Source organism: Macaca mulatta, chromosome 12 (genome assembly GCF_049350105.2).
Source record: "Macaca mulatta isolate MMU2019108-1 chromosome 12, T2T-MMU8v2.0, whole genome shotgun sequence".
NCBI classification, from domain to species: Eukaryota; Metazoa; Chordata; class Mammalia; order Primates; family Cercopithecidae; genus Macaca; species Macaca mulatta.
The window spans coordinates 76753499-76774780 of record NC_133417.1 but is presented as its reverse complement, the minus strand read 5'-3'; the positions used below and the strand labels follow the sequence as shown (position 1 = coordinate 76774780).

The 21282-nt window shown below is 39.5% G+C and overlaps 1 protein-coding gene and 1 non-coding gene across 6 annotated transcripts in view; both read left to right on the top strand.

Annotated features, from left to right (window-relative positions):
* The window catches only part of SLC25A12 (solute carrier family 25 member 12), a 130093-nt gene that overhangs the window by 49954 nt on the left and 58857 nt on the right, over window positions 1-21282 (top strand). For 3 of the 5 annotated variants that reach the window (NM_001261376.1, XM_077956124.1, XM_028830394.2), the window contains 2 exon segments: window positions 1819-1934; window positions 13518-13657. In NM_001261376.1, coding sequence (NP_001248305.1) covers window positions 1819-1934; window positions 13518-13657 — 256 coding nt within the window. 5 annotated transcript variants of the gene reach the window in all.
* On the top strand, window positions 768-873 carry LOC114671580 (U6 spliceosomal RNA). The gene has a single exon (XR_003721617.1). It is a non-coding gene; the product is annotated as a U6 spliceosomal RNA (small nuclear RNA).

Genomic DNA, 21282 nt, shown 5'->3' with positions numbered 1-21282 from the left:
CAGGCGTGAGTCACTGTGCCCTGCCTCTAAACATTTTATTTTAGTTTAATTAATTTATTTGTTGAGCCAGAGTCTGGTCTGTCACCCAGGCTGGAGTACAGTGGCATGATCTTGGCTTATTACAGCCTCTACTTCCTGGGCTCAAGCAATCCTTCCACCTCAGCCTCCTGAGTTGTTGTGATTACAGGTGTGTGCCACCATGCCTAGCTAATTTTTTATTTTTACTTTTTGTAGAGATGGAGTCTCCCTATGTTGCCCAGGTTGGTCTTAAACTCCTGTACTCAAGCAGTCCTCCTGCCTCATCCTCCCAAAGTGCTGGGATTATAGATGTGAGCCTCTGTGCCTGGCCAAAATTTTTATTAGTGATATTTCAAACACGTATAACACAGAGAATAATGTAAGTTCACCTACTTTTAATCATTACCCAAATAATTATTTGTTTTTTTATATCTCCATCTCTTCTCCATCCTCTCGATTATTTTGAAGTAAATTCTAGATGACGTATTTCATTTGCAAATGTCTCACTGTGTATCTCTAAAACATAAGAATGCTTAACAACAACCAAAAAAACCTCCTAAAAACATTGATTTCTTAATATCATCAAGCATTTGCATTATGTTGGTATTTCCATTTCCCAAATTGTCTTATAAATTAAAAAACCTTTTTTTTTTTTTTTTTTTTTACTTTGTTTAAATTAGAATCCAAATAAGGATGTATATTGTGATTCATTGTTATATCTGTTAGGTCTTTTAAGATTGAGATTCCCTGTGCTTGCCTCAGCAGCACATATAATAAAATTGGAATGATACAGAGATTAGCATGGCCCCTTAAAAAAAGAAGAATCCTCTTCATAGCTTCATTAAAAATTATTTTTCAGTAACTATGGAATGTTTCTTCTGTCATTTCCTACAGTCTGCATTTATGTGGTGGTAGCGAACATGTTCCTTTGTTCGTTGTATTTTCTGTAAATCAATGATTAGTTGTAGAGCAGTGGCTCTCAACAGGGGTGATTTTGCTCTCCAGGGGATATTTGGCAATGTCTGGAGACATTTTTGCTAGTCACACTGATCACAACTTGGGGATGCTATTGGCCTCTAGTGAGTAGAGGCCAGAGTTGCTGCTAAACATGCTACAAAGCACAGAAAACCTGCACAGCAAAGAATTATCTAACTTAAAATGTCAACAGTACTGAGGTTGAGAAACTGATCTAGAGACTTGATCAGATTCAGGTTTAATTATATTTTGCCTGGTTCTCTCTCTTTTCTTTTCTTTTTTTTTTTTTTTTTTTGAGACGGAGTCTCGCTGTGTCGCCCAGGCTGGAGTGCAGTGGCCGGATCTCAGCTCACTGCAAGCTCTGCCTCCCGGGTTTTTATGCCATTCTCCTGCCTCAGCCTCCCGAGTAGCCGGGACTACAGGCGCCCACCACCTCGCCCGGCTAGTTTTTTGTATTTTTTAGTAGAGACGGGGTTTCACCGTGTTAGCCAGGATGGTCTCGAACTCCTGACCTCGTGATCCGCCCGTCTCGGCCTCCCAAAGTGCTGGGATTATAGGCTTGAGCCACCGCGCCCGGCCCTCTCTCTTTTCATGATGTTAGGAGCTATTGATTATTGCCCAGTTTCATTAATTTGCTAGGGACTTACAAAAGGGTAATATTCTAATTCTCCCTTCCTTCCTTATCTGAAGTACCTCTATAAAAAGAAACTACCCTTTATCAATTAATTGGTTACCCTGAGCTACAGTTCATATAGTAAAGGCAGATTAAATGCCTGATGCTTTCCCTTTCTTCACCAGCCAATGACATTTTATATTTTATTCCAGGTTGATCTCCTATCAAGAGTTCTTGGCATTTGAATCTGTTTTATGTGCTCCAGATTCCATGTTCATAGTGGCTTTCCAGTTGTTTGACAAGAGTGGAAATGGAGAGGTGACATTTGGTAAGGGAAAAAGAAGATTATAAGTGATAAGTTAATGATGCTGGTCCAGTCTTCAATTGCTAAATCTAGTAACTAAACATAGATTACTGCTTATTTAGGACCTGATCCACAATTGAGTTTCCTAAAAGGATTTATGCAGATAAAAGATGGCTTTATTTTTTCAAAGCATTAAACTGTTGCCAAAGATGAGGAAGTGTAGGAATGCTGTTGCTTTAGCTCATTGAGTCACTGACACTTTCACATTCCTAAAATAAATGGTGTAAGATTTTCTTGTTCTGGGCCAGCCTGGGCAAAATTCCTTACGAGGTAGATTTTGAACAACTTGAAACAATTTTCTCACTCTTTAAGTGATTTTTAGATAGGGAGTTCAGAGCTTCTCTTGTAGCATCCTTGGAAAATTGCTGCTATGTCATTGTAACACCAATAATGGAACTGAAGGAGTATATCAAGGCAAAATTAATGTTCTCTGAACCTGAATTTTAGATTTCAGTTTTAGGAAAGAGGCTGGAATATTAAAATTGCCATCTGACTTGGATGTAGAAATTTATTTAAATCCTCTAGTAGACGCATAATCTAACACATTGTTGATGTTTCACAGGTGTATACACTAGGATTTTTATTTGTAACCATATAGTAAGGACACTTTTTTACAGAAATTAGTATATGTTTAGTAAAAGTATTGGCTAATTTTTCTTGGAACAATTTTTTAAATAAAAACCATGTAGTAGTTCAAGGACCTTGAGTACTGTCCCCACCTTTTAAAAACATTTGAATTGTTTTTATTGTGGCAAAAAACACATAAGATAAAATTTACTGTCTTAACCATTTTAAATGTACAGTTTAGTAGTATTAAGTATATTCACATTGTTGTGAAAGAGATCTCCAGAAATTTTTCATCTTGCAAAATTAAACTTAAGCCCCCTTTTATAGTGTGAATTGGCATGGATATTTGTAGAAACACCTTTGAAAAATCGGACTTTCCCCGAGCTATGGCACTAAACACTTATTCAATCAGAAGGACCGGTAGTGCCTTGACTGTAATTTTGGTGGACACATTTTCTAGCTTGGCATTGATTGTTTCCTTCTTCCTTCTGCCCATTGACTCAACTATCTTCTGTATGAGAAGACTTTCCAAAAAAATGCTATGCAGAGTTTTTGTTTTGTTTTGTTTTTGTTTGTTTGTTTGTTTGTTTTGAGACAGAGTCTTGCTCTGTCGCCCAGGCTGGATTGCAGTGGCTTGAACTTGGCTCACTGCAACCTCTGCCTCCCGGGTTCAAGTGATTCTCCTACCTCAGCCTCCCGAGTGGCTGGGATTACAGGCATGCACCACCATGCCCAGCTAATTTTTGTATTCTTAGTAGAGATGGGGTTTTACCATGTGGGCCAGGCTAGTCTCAAACTCTTGACCTCATGATCCGCCTGTCTCGGCCTACCAAAGTGCTGGGATTACAGTCCTGAGCCACCGCGCCTGGCCCACTATGCAGAGTTATTTTGATTTTTGCATATAAATCTTGGCATCCTCCTCCTCTGGAGCAAGCTTTGGCCATCTTGCCTCCTGAAGAATGTTGACTTTCCTCAGAAACACCTAGGTTCTGTAGTTTAAGGCACAAAACCTCCATCATCTCATTCAGCATTAACCATGTACTACTAGTAATGCTGCATTTTCTATTTTCAGTAGGTATCACACATGCTCACATATCTCACAAATGTGATGCAGAAATGCCTGGAAAATAACTTGATTCAGATGTCTGAGTTAGTGACAGTGCCCTGTGCTTATATCCTGTGTGCATTAAGAATTAGATCTCACAATCAAATTCTAATTTTTGTCCCTCTACCTTAATATCATGGTTCTTTGTGTCTCCTCCATTTAATTACTTTTCCTAGTTTCTATTATTATAAAATTAGTAACTCAAGTCACTTCATCCAACAGACTGTCAAGACCAACTTAATAATAAAGACACATGCCATTGTTGATAAATAGATTAAAATGAGTGTAGGAAGTAGCTAAGTTTATATATGCCTTATTTAATGTAAATGAAAGCTTGTAGTTATTAGATCTCAACTTTAGTTTTTTTTTTTTTTTGGAGGTGGAGCCTCGCTCTGTCACCCAGGCTGGAGTGCAGTGGCGTGATCTTGGCTCACTGTAACCTCTGCCTCCTGGGTTCAAGCGATTCTCCTGCTTCAGCTTCCCAAGTACCTGGGATTACAGGTGCCCGTCACCACGCCTGGCTAGTTTTTGTATTTTTAGTAGAGATGGGGCTTCGCCCATGTTGGTCAGGCTGGCCAGTCTCAAACTCCTGACCTCAGGTGATCTACCCACCTCGGTCTCCCAAAGTGCTGAAATTACAGATGTGAGCCACTGTGCCCAGCCAACTTTAGCTTTTTATAGGTCTTCTGTTTTTCTTTCAGACTATTATTTATGAGTTAGAATTTTTAGAAATATAGTTAGGATTAAACACAAATCAGTTTTAGTTTTTATAGTACCAGGTATAAACTGAAGAACATATGAGCCCTCAAGAATCTTGCTTTCATTCTTTTCCTCCATAATCTAGAGACAGGAATATTATTATGGAATAAGAAAAAGATGAAGCCAGGTACAGTGGTGCATACCTGTAGTCTCAGCTCCCAAAGGAGTGATTTCAGCTCCTTGGGAGACTGAAATGGGAGGATCTCTTGAGCCCGGAGTTTGAGGCCAGTTTGCACAACATAGTGATACCCAGTCTCTAAAAATTAAAAAAAATTTTTTAAAAGTTGTACCCTGTTTCTGTTCTGGGTTGCCTGGCTAGCTGGTTGGCTCTCTTGATGGTGCTCACCTATTTCCTAAGGACTTTGACCATTTCACCTTCTGTCCCTGCCTTCCTAGTTTTAAGGATCCACTTTGAGACAAATTTTCTTAAGTAGAATGAGAGAAATAATAAAAGAAAGTTTCCTTTCGTATTTTTAAGAAGAAAAATATTGAAATCTTGTTAAATGCCATTTAACAAGATTTCTAGGGACTGCTTATTTCAAGCCATGTTCAAGACTACAGAATTTCTGCATAAGGAAATAATTAACTTGGAGTTTATTTTTATAGGATTTTGGATCTGGGGTGAAGGTCAGTTTTCATGTTTGTACCCACTTAATAAAATGAATTGTGCTTATGTATTTATAGGCACATGTTTAGGTAAAAGGAAATTTTAGATCAATTCTAAATAGAGTTAAATCCTTTTCCACCAAATGGCCTTCTGTTTTCTAGTTTGGAGCTATTTATAGTTTTCTCTTGTGCGCATGAGAGAAAGTTGGAAGATGATATTAGATGCAAGGTGTAAGGAAGGGGAGAAAACCTGTTACGTCATCAGCATCTCTTATAGACTATGATGATAATGTTATCTCTGTACTTCCTATATATTCTCATTTATGCTTTTTTTAGATATGATTTTATACACATCAAATTATATACTTAAACTGTGTGCATCTTTGCAAGTATTTATATAAGTAGTAATATTGAACATTTACTTGAGTGCTTATATGAGGTTTTTTGTTGTTAAAGATACCTCTGCTCTGGGGAGAAGCCTTAGATTGAGGCCTTGAAAATCCGTTTCAGAATCTGAAAGCTCAGGAAAGGGTTCTGGAGTTTTTTTAAGAGTGAATAAAATATTAGTTAATTGTTTCCTCTTTGATGTTTCTTTAATAAAACTTCTAATGCATGCTGTGGATAATTACTTAATGGCTTGTATATCTGTTACTGCCAGGTGGCATGAGCCTTGTAGAGGCCATTGCATGACTGGTGTGTGCTAGCTACAGTGTAAGTTTGCCTTGGTCTCACCATTATCCACAAGTGTACTGGAGATCCTGTTCAGTACTATTAGATTCAGGTAACCTAGATAAGCAGTTATACTACATTGTGTTGTCAGTAGCTGCTGTGCATTTAAAATCCAAGTTAAAAAAAAGGCCGGGCGTGGTGGCTCATGTCTGTAATCCTAGCAGTTTGGGAGGCCAAGGTGGGCAGACTGCTTGAGCCCAAGAGTTCCAGACCAGCACGGGTGACATGGTGAAACCCCGTCTCTACTAAAAACACAAAAATTAGCCGGGCGTGGTGGTGCATGCCTGTAGTCCCAGCTATGCGGGAGGCTGAGGCAGGAGGATAGCTTGAGCCTCGGAGGTAGAGGTTGCAATGAGTTGAGATTGTGCCATTACACTCTAGCCTGGGTTTTAAAAAAAGGCCTATTGCCTTACTAAAGATTTAATCTTTTTTTTTTTTTTTTTTTAAAGGGGCCAGGTGCGGTGGCTCACGCCTGTAATCCCAGCACTTTGGGAGGCCAAGGTGGGCGGATCACAAGGTCAGGAGTTTGAGACCAGCCTGGCCAACATGGTGAAACCCCGTCTCTACCAAAAATACAAAAATTAGCCAGGCGTGGTGGTGGGCACCTGTAATCCCAGCTACTTGGGAGGCTGAGGCAGGAAAGTAGCTTGAAACCGGAAGCCGGAGGTTGCAGTGAGCTGAGATTGCGCCACTGCACTCCAGCCTGGGTGAAAGAGTACAACTCTGTTTCCAAAACAAAAACAAAAACAAACAAACAAAAAACCCACAACAAACTCTTGTCTATTTACTAGTAAAATGAATAATACTAGTAAAACATGTTATATGTTCTGAGTTCTCTATTAAAATCAACATTGTGTTCCAAATTTAGTGTTTGCCTAGGGATGGACACTCTTCAAAGTAAACTTTTCCACGGACACATCCTCACCCTCTGACTGAAGAAACCTCAGAAAGCAGAGATTTCTTTAAATGTAGTACTATGTTTGACTGTTAATACATATAGCAAATAAAAATGTGTTCCATTTCTGCCTCTGAAATAGGCTGTTTTTCCCTGAAGGAGAGAATAAATTGGGGTGGGTTAGGCACAACCTCTGTTATTATTTTAAAGAGCCAGGAGATGGAAGTGTAGTTATGAAAAATGTACCCTTTCTCACTGGAAACAAAGCTATAGACATGGAATAATATGAAATTCTGTGGTGGGCAGGTGCAGTGGCTGACGCCTGTAATCCCAGCACTTTGGGAGGCCGAGGTGGGAGGATCACCTGAGGTCAGGAGTTCAAGACCAACCTGGCCGGGCTGGGTGCAGTGGCTCATGCCTGTAATCCCAGCACTTTGGGAGGCTGAGGCAAGCGGATCACAAGATCAAGAGTTTGAGACCAGCCTGGCCAATATGGTGAAACCCTGTCTCTACTAAAAATACAAAAAAATTAGCCAGGCATGGTGGTGTATGCCTGTAATCCTAGCTACTTGGGAAGCTGAGGCAGGAGAATTGTTTGAACCCAGGAGGCGGAGGTTGCAGTGAGCCGAGATCAGGCAACTGCACTGCAGCCTGGGCGACATAGCGAGACTCCGTCTCAAAAAAAAAAACCAAAAAACAAAAAACTCAGCATGGCCATGGTGAAACCCTGTCTCTAGCCAAAATACAAAAATTAGCTGAGCGTGGTGGCATGCGCCTGTAATCTCAGCTACTTGGGAGGCTGAGGCAGGAGAATTGCTTGAATCTGGGAGGCAGAGGCTGTAGTGAGCCAAGATCATGCCACTGCATTCCAGCCTGGGTGACACAGTGAGACTCTGTCTAAAAAAAATAAAGGAATTCCATGGTGGCCAGGCATGGTGGCTCATGCCTATAATCCCAGTACTTTGTGAGGCCGAGGCAGGAGGATCACTTGAGGCCAGGAGTTTAAGACCAGCCTGGGCAACATGGTGAAACCCTGTCTTTACTAAAAATACAAAAAAATTAGCCAGTTATGGTGGTGTGCCCCTATGACCCCAGCTACTTGGGAAGCTGAGGTGGGATAATCTCTTGAACCCAGAGGCAGAGGTTGCAGTGAGCCAAGATCACACCACTGGGCCGGGCGCGGTGGCTCACGCCTGTAATCCCAGCACTTTGGGAGGCCGAGGTGGGCAGATCATGAGGTCAGGAGATCAAGACCATCCTGGCTAATAGGGTGAAACCCCATCTCTACTAAAAATACAAAAAAATTAGCCAGGCGAGGTGGCGGACGCCTGTAGTCCCAGCTACTCGGGAGGCTGAGGCAGGAGAATGGCATGAACCTGGAAGGCTGAGGTTACAGTGAGCTGAGATCGTGCCACTGCACTCCAGCCTGGGCGACAGAGCAAAACTCTGTCTCAAAAAAAAAAAAAAAAAAAAAAAAAGATGACACCACTGACTTCAGCCTGCATGACAGAGAAAGACTTTCATAAAAAGAAATGAAAATTCTATGATAATAAATATGTACTTTAATTTGGTAAGAAGTAGAGCTTCACCTGAGTATTCAGATTAAATCAGGAAGAATTTTTGATATTTTTTTTCTTTGTGGTGTTTTTGGATATTGCAGAGAAGTTTTTTGATTTTTGCTTTTTTTTTTAGTACTAAAGGCTATTAGAGTAGCTTAAGAGTTCAAGGTTAAAAAAAGATGGATTGTTATTAGTTTTTATGCTATTTGATGATAGACTGTTGAAGCATCTAGCTTCAATAATAATAGTATGTATGTATGTATGTATTTATTTTGAGACAGTGTCTTGCCGTGTCACCCAGGGTGGAGTGCAGTGGTGTGATCTTGGCTCACTGCAACCTTCACCTCCGGGGTTCTAGTGATCCTCCTGCCTCAGCTTCCCGCGTAGCTGGACTACAGGCATGTGCCACCACACCCGACTAATTTTTTGTATTTTTAGTAGAGACAGAGTTTCACCACGTTGGCCAAGCTGATCTCAAACTTCTTTTTTTTTTTTTTTTGATCTCAAACTTCTAACCTCAGGTAATCCCCCTGCCTTGGCCTCCCAAAGTGCTGGGATTACAGGCATGAGCCACCACGCCCAACCGATAGATAGTCTTTAAATATGAACTCATCTTTCCTGAGAAATGGACCTTTACATATATTTGACAGCAGGACTACTCTATTGACTATGCAGTAGTCCCTTGTAGAGGTAGGTAAAGGGCTAATAGAAATACTTTCTCTCAGAGAAACAGGAGGTCATTCAGAAAACTAATGACCATCTGAGAGTAGAACCCAGAAGTCTGGGACTGAGTCTGCATGCCATGTTGGTTGGGACTTCCTCTACAAGTTCCTGTTGTTGGTCTTTTTGTTGTTGTTGTTTGTTTTCCTTCGTTTTCTTTTTTGGCTCCCAGTTGTGCCTCCTCTTTCCTCCCAATTTTTCCTTCACTGAAAAACTCACTTCTACAAGCCTCACCATTGTTTTTGTTCAATTATATACAAGGATATTCACCATTCATGGTGGGAGTCCTAAAAACCTCTCTGACTTCACTTTAAGAACTGTGCAGGTGAAACTCAGCTACTGAGGAACTATTCCCCCTGACAATAAGAATGTTTGGTCTCAAGCCTGTAAGTTGGTTGTAGTGGCTCCTGCTGGGCTGGAATCCTTGGAATAAGGATGTCATTGGGCTGATGGTAGGTGGGCTGTGTCACAGGGCTGATGGCTTGTATACCTACAGGAGGAGTTCTCTGGCCACACCGTTGGTACAGCAGCTCCTTCCAGGCTCATTCATGGAACAGGCATGGTGGCAGTCTTGGAGAAGAGTGCCAGCCCCGGTCAGAGGTAATTTTGTACTGCAGAAAGGTGAACAAGACCAGTAGGAAGTGCCCATAAGAACCAGGGGAGGGATGAGGGGGGATGAGATGGGGAGACACAGTATGGGCTGCTGGGGAAATTAAAACCTCTGTTAAGACATATTTACATAATATATATATGATTTAATGTGTATTTCATCTAGTCCAATCATCATAAGTGACTGATACAGCTAAACTGACTGTTACACATCTGTGAACATTTTTACTTAATCACAGTTGTCACCGTTACCTGCTCTCCTGACAAATCATTGTGCTCCTCTCCTTTGAGCAAAGAGAACATAATGACAGGCTACTTTTGTATCTGGCCCCAGTTCCCTTTTCAATGGAAGTATAAACCATTCCTTTCATAAGCCCATGCTCTGCAGGAAGTGAAAAAGTTGTCTATTGTTCTCTATATGTCAGAAAACTAATGGATTCCTGGTTCTCTTAGCTATGCCAACCTAGTATAAAATACTATATCGTGATTTTGCTGCCAATAAGTTGTGACTGTCATTTCCCTTTCTTCCAGGCCAGAACTATGCTACAGAAATAGCATTCTTAAACATGGCAAAAAAGATCCTTGTTTGCCACTGGAAAGATGGGATTCTCTCTGGGGGTGGGTGGAACTTGCTATGCAGTTTCAGTTAGATGTATTTGATGTATTTGAGACTATTGGTGTTCCCTTTCATGTCATGCAGGACCTGATAAAGCTGGGTAACATAAAAACACCAGTTGTTTGAGTTATTACCTCATACAAGTATAAGCTCTCCAGTTCTGGAGCTTTTATATAATTTTATTTATCACATTCTGATAAAAGTAAAGTGGCAATTTATTAATTGGACTTGAAAACAATAGTTTTAGTAATTATGTCTGTGTATCTGAATCAACCTCAGGCACTTGGAAGTAGAAACAATAATAACAGAAGAGAAGTAGAACACATCTCCAGAAGTGCCAAAGTAGGTTTGTAATCTTATTAGTTCTAGTAATTATAGTAGTCCATGATGTGGCTTAAAAAAACCCTAAAAGTATCAGGGTAAATAAACCACAGCATGTAATAGTGATCATAACAAAACCATATACAAAGCTGTCAAGTGACCACTTTGGGAGAAGTAGAAAATGTCCAAATACTCATGGAAAATGACACTTCTGTATTTGGGGAGATCACTATGACTAATTTAGGCCATCATTTTGATTGTTTCAGAGACATTCTAAGATCTTATTTAGAGATGGCTAAGAAGTTTATGAAATAGGATATCTAAAGTTTTTATTACAGAGATATTTTCCAGATGTAAATTACACATTATAAATTTAGTTCATAAATATCCTTTTTGTGATAATAGAAACAATTTTTTTTGTTTGTTTTTGTTATGTGACAGAGCCTTGCTCTGTCACCCAGGCTGGAGTGCAGTGGCATAATCTCGGCTGACTGCAATCTCCATCTCCTGGGTTCAAGCAATTCTTCTGCCTCAGCCTCCTGAGTAGATGGGACTACAGGTGTGCACCACCATGCCTGGCTAATTTTTGTATTTTTAGTAGAGGCAGAGTTTCACCATGGGGGCCAGGTTGGTCTCCAACTCCTGACCTCGTGATCTGCCTGCCTTGGCCTCCCAAAGTGCTGGCATTACAGGTGTGAGCCACTGTGCCCAGCCAAAAAATTTTTTATAGTTAAATTTTCTTAGCTTGGATGCTTTTGCATTTTGGACTTTATTTTATATAGTTTCGCATTTGAAGTTCTGATATTTTCTTATTATATAAAAGGGATTCAATTTCATTCTACCATTATATAAAAATTATCTAGGTAGTAATACATTTATTGTCAAATAATTATATTTTAACTTTTGAAATCACCTTTAAAAGGTTACCATGAAATAACTATTCTCTTTTATAATTATAATGTTACTTAATTAAATAAATGTAGTAATTTGTTCTAATTTGCTTTCCATTTTTAATTTTTTTTAACTTGAAGATGAAACACTTCTTTTTGTTAGACCTTAAAAGTAATAAATTAATTAATTTGGGACTAGAAACAGCTAATTAAGTTAGATCCTAAAAATCTTTAATTATCTGCTACAATATTTGTAGCCCTGAATATTTTCTGCTATCTTTATTTTTTATTTATTTATTTATTTTTTTGAGACGGAGTCTCGCTCTGTTGCCCAGGCTGGAGTGCAGTGGCCGGATCTCAGCTCATTGCAAGCTCCGCCTCCCGGGTTTACGCCATTCTCCTGCCTCAGCCTCCCGAGTAGCTGGGACTACAGGTGTCCGCCACCTCTCCCAGCTAGTTTTTTGTATTTTTTTTTTTTTTTAGTAGAGACGGGGTTTCACCATGTTAGCCAGGATGGTCTCGATCTCCTGACCTCGTGATCCGCCCGTCTCAGCCTCCCAAAGTGCTGGGATTACAGGCTTGAGCAACCGCGCCCGGCCTTTTCTGCTATCTTTATTATTTTAATTGTTTTATAAACTTTAACATCTTTTACAACTTGGAAGTTTCACATAGATTTAAGGATCATCTTTTGTGTTGGTTTGAAACCGGGATCCCACAAATTGCTATTGGGTTAATTCTTCGCTTTTTAAATTTGTATTTATGTAAGGTGAAAATGCTTGACCTATTTGAAAACTCTGAAGTATTTGTCCCTACTTAGAGAGGAAATGAATCCTGCATTCCATTTGAAAGAAAAGATGAGAATCCCATCTCCCCAGTGACATCCAATGCCTTCTTCCAACTTTGCTGATTGCTGCAATCTATTCAGAGCTATTATATTGACTCTAGACTGGTAGAACGTTCAGTTCAGAATTCTTACATTCCCCTATCCCAATAATAATGCTTTTATTAAGAAAAAGTGTATATATATAAAACTAAAGGGAATCCATTAAACCATTTATAATATGAGATCAGTATCTTCTTTAAAGAATTTGCAGAAATTAGAGAAAATAGCATAGTTGGAGATTATAAAATCTTAAACGTGTATTTACTGATTCTGTAGTATAACTGATAGCTATTGATGGCAAAACCCTTTCACTAATAAAATTGGCTGAAATTTGAAAATAATTTTGTTCTTAAGACATCAGTAAAACAGGCTTCCTGCTTTCTTAACTTCGTTCATGATTTTTTTTTTTGTTTTTTGGCATGAGCTTCTAAATTAGTTTATCCAGTCTATGCTTGTTAAAGTACCAGTCATTTGTGAATTGACTTTTATTGTAAGTATAGATCGCTGTAAGAATGAAAATGACGTTGTTAGTGCATGAAGACAAGCTGTCAGAGGGTTTTGGGTGTATGTTACACAGTGCGACTAGTTCCTATCTAAAAATTAGTGTACTGTATTTAACTCTTTATTTAAAAGTGAATCACTAATTTAACTTATCTTAAAATATTTTAATAGTTCAGACTAATAATCATGGATTTTATGGGGATTTTGAAGCTTTGTGTCAAGACCATATTTTTAACAATATCAGAAGCTTTTAATAAGGTGCTTGCTGCTGAGCTAATGATACGCTTTTGGTAGTTTTCCTTATACCTATCTTCAATAGACATTCAGGCTAGTGTGAATGTAATAATCAAGCCTCAATCAAACCATACTTAGTATGACAAATATTGCATTATACTGTAATTTAGGTATTCATGCTTCTGATAAAGGGTTTAATTCGACTCCTTGAGGAACTGGGAAAACACTATTGATTTTGTACAGGATGTAAAGTAGCAGCCATTTATAATGTGAGATAGAAATCACTTTCTAATTAAAATTAAATAAAGAGAAATTAAGAATCTCATGGCCTTATATGCAATGGTACATAATCGTAAGTGTAAAATTATATTTTTTTGTATCAATTGTGTTCCTGTGCATGGTTTCTGGGCACAAAAAATATTGCAGTTATTTTAATAGAAGCAGATAATACTGACTTTTAAAACTTCTCTTAATTTTTTTCTGTAGGAACATTGCAGTGGGTTAAACTACTTATTCCAGATGTAATTGATTTATTTTTGTTTTCCCTTTTAAGAAAATGTCAAAGAAATTTTTGGACAGACTATAATTCATCATCATATCCCTTTTAACTGGGACTGTGAATTTATCCGACTGCATTTTGGGCATAACCGGAAGAAGCATCTTAACTACACAGAATTCACACAGTTTCTCCAGGTAAGCTTAGTTTTCATAACAGGTATCAATATATACTATTCTTCTGTGTCCTTCCCTTTTGTATTTATTAAGTTTATTACAAAAATAGAAGTTATCCATGGTATTTCACCCCTAGTTTTAAAATTTTCCCCTTGCCAGAGGCAACTTCTTTAAACTCTTAGTAACTATTTCTTTCAGTGTTTACTTCCATTTATTTAAATAGTAGAGCACTTCTACTTTTTAATTTTCTACTTTTAAGTATTTTTAAATTGTATCCTAACTATAGAAGATTAGAAGCTAGTTCTTTCATGACCGGGTGCAGTGGCTCACGCCTGTAATCTCAGCACTTTGGGAGGCCGAGGTGGGTGAATCAGAAGGTCAGGAGATCGAGACCATCCTGGCTAACACGGTGAAACTCCGTCTCTACTAAAAATACAGAAAATTAGCCGGATGTGCTGGCGGGCACCTGTAGTCCCAGCTACTCAGGAGGCTGAGGCAGGAGAATGGCATGAACCTGGGAGGTGGAGCTTGCAGTGAGCTGAGATTGCACCACTGCATTCCAGCCTTGGTAACAGAGCGAGACTCTGTCTCAAAAAAAAAAAAAAAACAAAAAAAGAAGCTAGTTCTTTCACCTCTGTCCTCTCCCTGTCTATCACAGACTTGGACTTCTGTCCCCTTTCCCCCTAATATAATTCTGTCATGATTCTGCTTAGATCAGTAATCCTATGAGTTATTAGAATTTTGTAAATACTATTGGTGGCTGAAGTTATTACTATTATGTATTTTTTTGAGACAGTCTGACTCTGTCGCCCAGGCTGGAGTGCAGTGGTGTGATCCGGGCTCACTGTAACCTCCAACTCTTGATTCAAGCAATTCTCATGTCTCAGCCACTCGAGTAGCTGGGATTACAGGAGTGTGCCACCACACCTGGCTAATTTTTATATTTTTGGTAGAGATGGGGTTTTGCCATGTTGGCCAGGCTGGCCTTGAACTCCTGGCCTCAAGTGATCTGCTCACCTTGACCTCCCAAAGTGCTGGGATTACAAGTGTGAACCACCGCAACTGGCTTATGTTATTGTTCTTGGAGTTTCTAGTTTTCATTTGTTTAGTTTTCTATGTACTAATACTAAGTCATTCTCAAACCTTGGCCCTATTATTAAGATCTCTTTTTAATGCGTTTTAAACACATTAGGTATTCTATTAATTTCATCTTCTTGGAGCTCTCCAGGAGCTTTCTTTCTTTTTTTAAAAAAATGAGGTAAAATTTGCATAAAATTAATCAATTAAAAGTGTACAATTTAGGCCAGGTGTGGTAGCTCACGCCTGTAATCCCAGCACTTGGGAGGCTGAGGCGGGCAGATCACTTGAGATCAGGACTTTAAGACCAGCCTGGCCAACATGGTGAAACCTTGTCTCCACTAAAAATACAAAAATCAGCCAGGCGAGGTGGCGAGTGCCGTAATCCCAGCTACTGGAGAGGCTGAGGCAGGAGAATTGCTTGAACCCAGGAGGTGGAGGTTGCAGTGAGCTGAGATTGCACCACTGTACTCCAGCCTGGGTGACAGAGGGAGACTCCATCTACAAAATATTAAATATAAAATAAAAGTGCACAATTTAATGCATTTAGTACATTTGCAGTATCGTGTATCTAATTCTAAAACATTTTTATCATCCCAAAAAGAATCCTCGTCCATTAAGCAGTCACTTTCTATTTCTGCTTTCACCCAAGCTCTGGCAACTTCCAGCCTACTTTCTGTTTCTATGGATTTACCTATTGTGGATATTTAATATAAATGGAATTGTACAATATGAACTTTTTTTTTTTTTTTTTTTGAGACAGAGTCTTGCTCTGTCGCCCAGGCTGGGGTGCAGTGGCCGGATCTCAGCTTACTGCAAGCTCCGCCTCCCGGGTTTAGACCATTCTCCTGCCTCAGCCTCCCGAGTAGCTGGGACTACAGGCGCCCGCCACCTCGCCCGGCTAGTTTTTTGTATTTTTTAGTAGAGACGGGGTTTCACCGTGTTAGCCAGGATGGTCTCGATCTCCTGACCTCGTGATCCGCCCGTCTCGGCCTCCCAAAGTGCTGGGATTACAGGCTTGAGCCACCGCGCCCGGCCTTTTTTTTTTTTTTGGTGAGACAGAGTTTCGCTCTTCTTGTCCAGGCTGCTGTGCAGTGGCGTGATCTCAGCTTACTGCAACCTCTGCCTCCCGTGTTCAAACAATTCTCCTGCCTCAGCCTCCTGAGTAGCTGGGATTACAGGCGTGCGCCACTATGCCTGGCTAATTTTTTATATTTTTAGTAGAGACAGGGTTTCACCATGTTGGCCAGGCTAGTCTCGAACTCCTGACCTCAGGTGATCCACCCACCTCAGCATCCCAAAGTGCTGGCATTACAGGTGTGAGCCACCATGCCCGGCCAAACAATATGAACTTTTGCATCGTTTTTTTTTTTCCACTTAGCATAATGTTTTTAAGAATTATCTATGTCATAGCGTATATCAGTGCTTTATTCTTTTTTTGGGGCTGAATACTATTTCATTGTATAATATAGTACAAATGTACTGTATTTTGTCTATCCGTTCATCAGCTGATGGACCTTTGGGTTGTTCCCACCTTATGGTTATCGTGAATAGTGCTGCTGTGAACATATGTATACTAATATTTGTTTGAATACTTGTTTTCAGTTCTTTCGGCCATATACGTAGGAGTGGAATTTTTGGGTCATATGGTAATTCTGTTTAACTTTTTGAGGAACCACCTGACTGTTTTCCACAGCACTTGCACCATTTTCGTATTGCTTCCTGACCTACTTCAGGGCCAGAAGCCAGACTGTGTAAGCTTGCTGCATGGGAGTAATTCTGTGATCGCCCTTCACTTTTATCTTGGAGAATCCATTTGCCGTTCTGTTACGTTGAACCTCCTGTTTGCTGCATGTTGTCTCTCCTTTTATGGTGGTTTACTTATTTATAGTAGAATACTTCCTGCAGTGGCTTCCTGAGGAAAGTAGAATAAAATATTTTTGAGACTTTTCATATGTAAAAACCTCTTATTCTGGCTGAGGGCAGTGACTCTCACCTGTAATCCTAGCACTTTGGGAGGCCAAGGTGGGCAGATCGCGTGAGCCCAGGAGTTCAAGACCAGCCTGGGCAACATGGCAAAATGCCATCTTTACAAAAAATACAAAAATAAGCCAGGTGTGGTGGCACATGACTGTAGTTCTAGCTACTCAGGAGGTGAGGTGGGAGGATCGCTTGAGCCCAGGGAGGTAGAGGCTGCAGTGAGCCATGATCCCACCACTGCACTCCAGCCTGGGCGACAGAGTGAGCCCTGTCTCAAAAAACAAACAGTCCGGGTGTTTTGGCTCATGCCTATAATCCCAGCACTTTGGGAGGCCGAGGCGGGCTGATCACTTGAGGTCAGGAGTTCAAGATCAGCCAGGCCAACTTGGTGAAACCCTGTCGCTACTAAAAGTGCAAAAATTAGCCAGGTGCAGTGGTAGGTGCCTGTAATCCCAGCTACTCGGGAGGCTGAGGCAGGAGAATCTCTTGAGCCTGGGAGGCAGAAGTTGCAGTAAGCCAAGGACAGGCCACTGCACTCCAGCCTGGGCGATAGAGCGAGACTCCATCTCAAAACAAACAAACAAACATATCCCTCTCGTTCCACCATTACACTAAGATAGTTTGGCTGGTTATTGAATTCTAGTAAGAGTTTATTTTCCTTGTAATTTTGAAAGCATTGCTCTTTTGTTTTCTAGTTTCCAGTGTTGCCACAGTGCCATTCTCATTCTTGATTTAGTCTTGAAACTTTTTCCACCCCCACTCTGGAGTGTTTTAATATTTTTTTCTTTTCGTTGGTGTTTATGAAATTTCATGGTGGTATTCCTTGGTGTGATTTTATTTTTATTAATTAGTCTGGGCTTTTCATTCATTGGGCTTTTCTAATCTGGAAACTTATGTCCTTCAATTCTTGAAAATTTTATTACTTTTCTTATTGTATTTTCTTAGTTTCTAAGACTATTAAATGTTACATTTATGACCTTTTAGTTTTCTTTTCTCTCCTATTTTCCTTCTGAGCCTTCTATTTTGTATTTCTGCTGTATTTCTAATTTTCAGGAGCTCTTTTGGTTTTTCTGAATATTCCTTTTAAAAAATAGCATACTGTTCTTGTTTCATGGATGTACTCTTTTCTTTCACTTCTTCAAAGATATTAAAGACAGGTTTCTTTGTTGTTGTTTTTTTAAAGCTTTCTTCTTGCATAGTGTCTGCTTTCTCCACATTTTTTTTTTTTTTTTTTTGAGTCAGGGTCTTGCCCTGTCCCCCAGGCTAGAGTGCAGTGACAGGATCAGAGCTCACTGTAGCCTTGACTTCCCCAGGTTCCAGCGATCCTCTCACCTCAGCCTCTTGAATAGCTGGGACTCCAGGCGTGTGCCACCATGCCCACCTAATTTTTTGTATTTTTTGTAGAGATGGGGTTTTGCCAGGTTGCCTAGGCTAGGTCTTTTATTTTGGATTAGGGAATCAGGGAAAAATTATCTGGTCTCCAATCTGGAATATTAGATCTGGCTTTTGATGTTTTGGTTGCTGAGTAATAAGTAGTTGGAGGTCTCAATGTTCAATTTTGCAGAAGGACTTTCAGTTTATTACCTTTTTTCACTGTAGTATTCTCCCTCTCAACTGTGTGTAGTCTATGCTGGTTCAGAGATCCTCTGTTAAACTCCTCAGACAGTAGACCTCTAGTCTTCTGCCAAGGTTGGGAAAGGGTGGAGGCCTTATTTGGAGTAAGGCAGGTAACTAACTGCTTCTTAGCCTTCCATCTAAGCCCCTTGTTTTCAGCTCCACCTTCACCGTCACTTCCAGAGGTACCAGTGCAGCTAATAACTGAATCTTTTGGGGGTCCTATCATGTACATTGGTTTCCTTTTTGGCTTTTTCTGCTTAGTTTTTTTGAGTCTATTAAGTCGGTTGTCATTTGCTTTTCTGCTTTCTGATCTTAAAAATATAGTTGCTATTTTCTTTTCTGTTGTCTTTGTCCTTGCGTTTCTGTTTTATTTTGTTTTGTTCTTTTATTGTTATTTAAGTGAAGAGTGGCGTTTTGGAAGACAGTGGAGTTAAATGTACAAGTTCAGTCTCATCCAAAGTCACATTGTTTCTGAAGTTCTGCTAATTTTCATCTCATAATTAGATGAAATGCATTTTCAAGGGCATGGGATCTTTCCCTTCAGCATAACTGCCTTTCTTTATCTTCCCTTTAATTCTCCTATCCACCCACCCTCCTACCTACCTACCTGCCTTTTTAACCCAGGATTTATTTATTTTACCTTTTATAAGCCCACAGTATTGTTTTTCTTCATTAGGACGATCACAGATTTGAAACTGTGGGCTTTAGGTGTGGGTATTTGGAGATGCCAGTGCTTATTCTAACACTTTCCCTGTTAGTGCTTATCTAACTCACCTTATAAAATTCTCAAACTTGAAAAGTTGAAAATATATGCATTTGAGAGCTGACTTTTTTAAAAAAGGAAATGTCTGCCTGACTAGTGTTTAAGATTCTTCTGAAGATTACTTTCTCTCTCTTTCTCTCACTGTTTTCCTTGCATTTACAGAGGCTATTTTACAATATCTATTATACCCTGATGTTTTAATTATACTGTGTAAACTGAGAGCCGCATGTATGTAACTCCTTTTTTTCTGTGTTTAACGTCTCATTTTTAAGTCATTTTATTTTTTGAAACCTTTTTATTTTGGAAGACTTCAAGTATACTCAAAAGCAGAGAGAATAGTGTAATGAACGTCCTGCACCTATAACCAGCTTCAATAATTACCACTTCTTGGCCAATCTTTTTTATGTATACCCTTTACCCTGCCTCCTGCAGGATCATTTGGAAGCCAGATGCACATACTCTATGATTTTTTCATGTGTGATCCTTCAAATATGTATCTTTAAAAGATAAATAAGAGTCCTTTAACTATTGACCTTTTAGAAAACAGACAATCTATTCTACTAACACTACTCCTTCAGTGAGCGTTCTGCTTCATCTTGAAGGTAAAGGTCCACATCTTCTTTAGTACTGAGTGTTATTCATAAGGCTAAATTGTACCTATGGCTACCATTTGATATTTCTGGGAGATTAAGACATATAGGGAAGAAAAAGACATAAGAAAGAGATGGAAAGAAGGTAGAAGGAAAGAAAAAGGTATATAAGACAGGGAGTGAACCTGTGTCTGCTTTTGATGCTCTTTAGGAATGTCTTTGCCATGGGGACCATTTTCAATCCATCTAATGATGTAGATGTATACACTTTATTTGAAGTGTGAAGTGGTTGGAGCTGAGGTCATGGGAAAATGGAGTGAGTTATCACAAGTCCATAGGAAATATAATTAAATAAAAATGGTGAGACTTCTATAAAAAACATTTTTAAAGTCAGGAAAAGGTAAAGCAACATTAATTTGTAGTCTTTGATCAGTAAATGTGAATGAAAATTATGTAATCTTATCTTTAAATAATATGTATATACTTAGATATGACTATTATTTCCAGAGTTGCAAAGAGTATGACGGTGGCATCCAATAGCAACACCATTATTATGTTTGCTAACAAGTTTTTTGGATTTCGTCATGGATCCCCACAACAGAAATGCTCTGATTTTGACTTTTGTATAGTATACAGGAGATTACTGGCACATTTTGTTGTTTTTGTGGATATCACTTATTACAAAGTTTGGTTGCCCAATAGTTTAAAAGTTCAGAGATATTCTGGACTGTCTTACAGTTTATGAGTAACGGTGCCCAGAGCCAGTGATAGCTCAGCACTACTTTTGCAGTTTCTTATTCCTGACTTTCATTTTAGAATGACTGAGTATTGCACTTACCAGTTGGTAGAGTTTCTCACTGAGTTTATTTGAAAAATTTGTTTGAAAAAATGGTCTCTAATTCATTTATAGAATGAGAGAGAGAGAGAGAGAGACTTTGATTGCAACATTTAAAATTGAAAAACTGAAAATGAACCTAAACTCTTAATTCATGAAGTACTCTTTGATGACAGGTAAGCCTTCAAGCAGGAGAGATAAATTACTGTATATATATATATATTTTTTTTTTTTGAGACGGAGTCTGGCTCTGTCGCCCAGGCTGGAGTGCAGTGGCTGGATCTCAGCTCACTGCAAGCTCCGCCCCCCGGGTTTGCACCATTCTCCTGCCTCAGCCTCCCGAGTAGCTGGGACTACAGGCGCCCGCCACCTCGCCCGGCTAGTTTTTTGTATTTTTTTAGTAGAGACGGGGTTTCTCCGTGTTAGCCAGGATGGTCTCGATCTCCTGACCTCGTGATCCGCCCGTCTCGGCCTCCCAAAGTGCTGGGATTACAGGCTTGAGCCACCGCGCCCGGCCAAATTACTGTATATTTTAAAGGCTGAAATGAAGCACCGAAAACATTATTGTCTGTTTTCAGTAATGAAAACTTGTCAAGTAAAATCTAAGGGTTATTTTTTCCTACCTTTCCTTTATTGATATGCTCTCATTCATTCTTTTTCCTGAGGAGTAGTATATAGTACATTTTTAAGAAAGCACATGCTTTTACAAAGAAATTAAAAGCTTTGTTGTAAATTCAGATCTGTGCATTGTTTTGTAGTAAGTACATGTGTGGGAAGGATATCT